At 43.7% G+C, this 3,497-nt stretch overlaps 1 protein-coding gene across 1 annotated transcript; it reads left to right on the top strand.

The window, feature by feature from the left end:
* Nucleotides 1–1,465: 1,465 nt before the first annotated feature.
* LOC104963820 (ryanodine receptor 1-like) lies at nt 1,466–2,660 on the top strand (the record flags this gene model as incomplete). The annotated part of the gene is made up of 5 exons (XM_010792461.1): nt 1,466–1,569; nt 1,662–1,745; nt 1,829–1,988; nt 2,195–2,342; nt 2,425–2,660. Coding segments are annotated over 5 exons (732 nt in total), but the record flags the coding sequence as incomplete, so codon positions are not given.
* Nucleotides 2,661–3,497: the final 837 nt, after the last annotated feature.

Here is a 3,497-nt window from a genome sequence, read left to right as displayed (position 1 = left end):
TCAGATTTACAAATATTATATTTTGACCTTAATCGAAATATTCGGCTATTTTCAAAAGCTTTTTTAGTCTGATGCTTCAATTCATTTTAGACCGTTCAACAAAAGGATACCCAACATCTAAATATTGGATTGTTCTTTCTTAGTAAGATCCCATTTTCATTACAATTGTGGTCTTACCTTGACTTGAAGATGAAGTCCATGCTATCCTTCTGGACAACAATCTCTATTACTTTTTTGTAAAAGTCCTCCTTATCTTCCTGTAATTTGAAAAGTCTAGCTTGTTATTTGTGTCTACCGTCTCTGCGTAGAATAACAGTAGCAACAAGAACCTGTGGGCTCATGTGCGCCCCCTTCAGTGCGGCAGAGTTTATGGCTGCCTCTCCTGGTGCTTTTTTCATTGCCGTTGTATGATGAGACCAGCGAGCCTAAATATCATATATACGTGAAATAAGTTATTTAGAGACTATGGATGGCGAGGATAAATGTAATAAAGGGATCTACAAACATTACATTGGTGACATACAGTGAGATGGTAACAGGCATGCGCTTAGTGCCCGCGCTCCAGCCAGTTTCTGTGGGGTGACGCATTCTGAGGTGAGGCAGAGCTCATCTGTGCCTCACCTCACCCCACAGTAACTGGCTTGAGCGCGCTCACAAAATAAGTGCCCGCGTTAAATTAGTGCCCGCGCTCCAGCCAGTTACTGTAGGCTTACGTGAGGCAGAGCTCGTCCCTGCCTCACTTCTCATCGCTACCCGTAGTTGTAGCGGAGCTCGGCAAATTTGCTGATTTTGACTTTAAAAAGTGATTGGAATCATACATAAAGCACATTTACAACACAGATCAGTGGAGACATTTTATTATTATTACTATTTAGTTTTTCTTTAGTTGTTTTTCTGTTACATTGGAGTATGACAGGTGAGGCTCTGCCTCCCCTGCCTCCCCTGCCTCCCCTGACCGCACGTCGCTGGTGTGAATGCACCCTAAATGTCCCTGCACATGCAGCAATGACATTTCTGCTGCTATCTTTGCAAAATGAGTTAACAGTCGCATCTTATCTGGATGAGTGCTGCAGGCGAAGCCAGACGCATTACTTTTGTAAAGTAGGTTTTCACTATGTTGCTGATATATGCAGTCACAGTTCAAATACACACATACACCAATAGGATAAATCATACAATACTAATTAGACGTAGAGGTGCAATGCAAAGGGGCTGCCACTTTACGACGCCAGGGATCAGTTGGGGGTTCTGTGCCATACTCAATGACTCCACGGCAGTGCCCTGGAGGTGAACCGACACCTATCTAGTTACCAGTCCCCATCGAGTATATATATATTTTTTGGATCTGTGCGGAGACTTGAACCGGTGACCATCTGGTCCAAAGCCTATGGACTGTGCTACTGCCTGCCTCTAAATCAAAAAAGTGAAGTCAATGTAAGTAACCTAAAGTCTTCTTCCTCCACAGTTCAGGGACGACAACAAGAAGCTCCACCCCTGTCTGGTGGACTTTCAGAGCCTCCCTGAACCAGAAAGGAACTACAACCTGCAGATGTCAGGAGAGACCCTCAAGTGAGTTAACAACAGAGTTTCTTTAGATGTGTCAGAGAAGGAATTTAATCCACGATAACATAGTTGATGCCTGTATTGTTATTACCTTATAGGACTCTCCTGGCGCTGGGTTGCCACGTTGGAATGGGTGACGAAAAAGCAGAGGAGAATCTCAAGAAGATCAAGCTGCCTAAGACGTATGGCAACAAACACATTTCTGTTTAACGTTAGACATTATCTTTTATGTATAATTGAATATGAACTTGCATTTATCCTCCAGCTACGTGATGACTAACGCATACAAGCCTGCCCCTCTTGACCTGAACCATGTCAAACTGACACCCAACCAGAACCAGCTCGTAGAGAAACTGGCAGAAAACGGACATAATGTTTGGGCAAGGGACCGGGTGCGACAAGGGTGGACCTACAGTATTGTGCAGGTATGTAATTCCAATCCTTAATATGTTTTTTTATTATTACTTTTTAGGCCAATTCATTTTGAGCAACCAAATGATGCATGTTTACAGGTGTCAACCACTTTAGGCTAAGCCCTGGTGCCATTCTAATAATTTCCTTGTTTATAAGATATACAATAAGTCACATATTTTTTGTATTATATCAAGTCGTAATCTGTTTCACTTCTCAGGACATCATGAATAAGCGAAACCCTCGTCTGGTACCTTACAACCTTCTGGACGAGAAAACTAAGAAAACGAACCGAGACAGTGTGAACAACGCTGTCCGCACCCTCATTGGCTATGGCTACAACATTGAGCCTCCAGATCAGGAGAGCTGTGAGTGGGATAATTTCACCCAGAATATCATCCACATCCTCAAAATCTCAATGTTTCTTAATCCCTCATGCTTTCCATGCAGCGGGCCATGGCCTTGAGAACACCCGCGGGGACAAGATACGGATCTTCAGGGCGGAGAAGTCGTACGCGATCACCCAGGGGAAGTGGTACTTTGAGTTCGAGGCGGTCACCACGGGGGAGATGAGAGTGGGCTGGGCCCGTCCCAGTGTCCGCTCTGACAACGAGCTGGGAGCTGATGAGCTGGCATACGTTTTCAACGGAAATAAGGTCAGTCCCAAATCAATGACAGGCCAATATGTGAGGTTTAGACTGTCTTGTAGTTAGACTTAGACATTTGAACAGATAAATATTAGTTATTTTCAGTAAGTCCACTCTTTGCCCCTCAAACAAAAACAATTGTAGAATTTTGAAGACATTTTGAGATTGTGAAATCACTTAAAGGTGGGGTAGGTAAGTTTCAGAAACCGGCTCGAGATACACTTTTTGTTATATTCCATGGAATTCTCTTAACATCCCGATAGCAATGAATATCTTAAGTGCTTTGACAAAAAATCCATAAAAAAATGTCATCTGTGGAACCCGTAATACTGTAAAAACTACAACCAATCCGTTTAGCCGGATTGCCGCCCTGTCTGTCAGCCTTCCATCTCGTGCACGCACAAATGTACCTTGTGCCCTCATTGGGCATGCCGTCATTGGGAGTGCATTGCAGCAGTACTTCAATGACTCGCCAGCAACAGGCGGCCACATTCACCATGGTAGAGTTAGGTTCAACAACGTCTACTGGTCGCAAAAGAAAAAATGTAACGGAGCAAATTAAGAACAAAAAGAAAGTGGAAACTAGAAGAAGTCAAACCAGAGTGAATATCGGAGTTGCTTTGGCTGTATAGTATTGCTAACCTAGATGTGTTTAGCTTTGCCTGATATGTAACGTTACTGCAGCCTGCTCTCGCGGAGGAGGTGCTCTGTAAGGAAGTCTGAAGGAAGGGGCGGATTCTTTTTGGCTGTGTACTTTCAAATTTTAGTGCACTCGAGCCGGTTTCTGAAACTTACCTACCCCACCTTTAATAGGGGCGTAACTAATCTGCTGTTTGCAGGGCTCTCAAGTTTTGAACAGAGTTCAGAGTAAGATTT

Source organism: Notothenia coriiceps, unplaced genomic scaffold (assembly GCF_000735185.1).
Source record: "Notothenia coriiceps isolate Sejong01 unplaced genomic scaffold, NC01 NC01_scaffold00001762, whole genome shotgun sequence".
NCBI lineage: Eukaryota > Metazoa > Chordata > Actinopteri > Perciformes > Nototheniidae > Notothenia > Notothenia coriiceps.
This window is presented reverse-complemented; position numbering and strand designations above follow the sequence as displayed.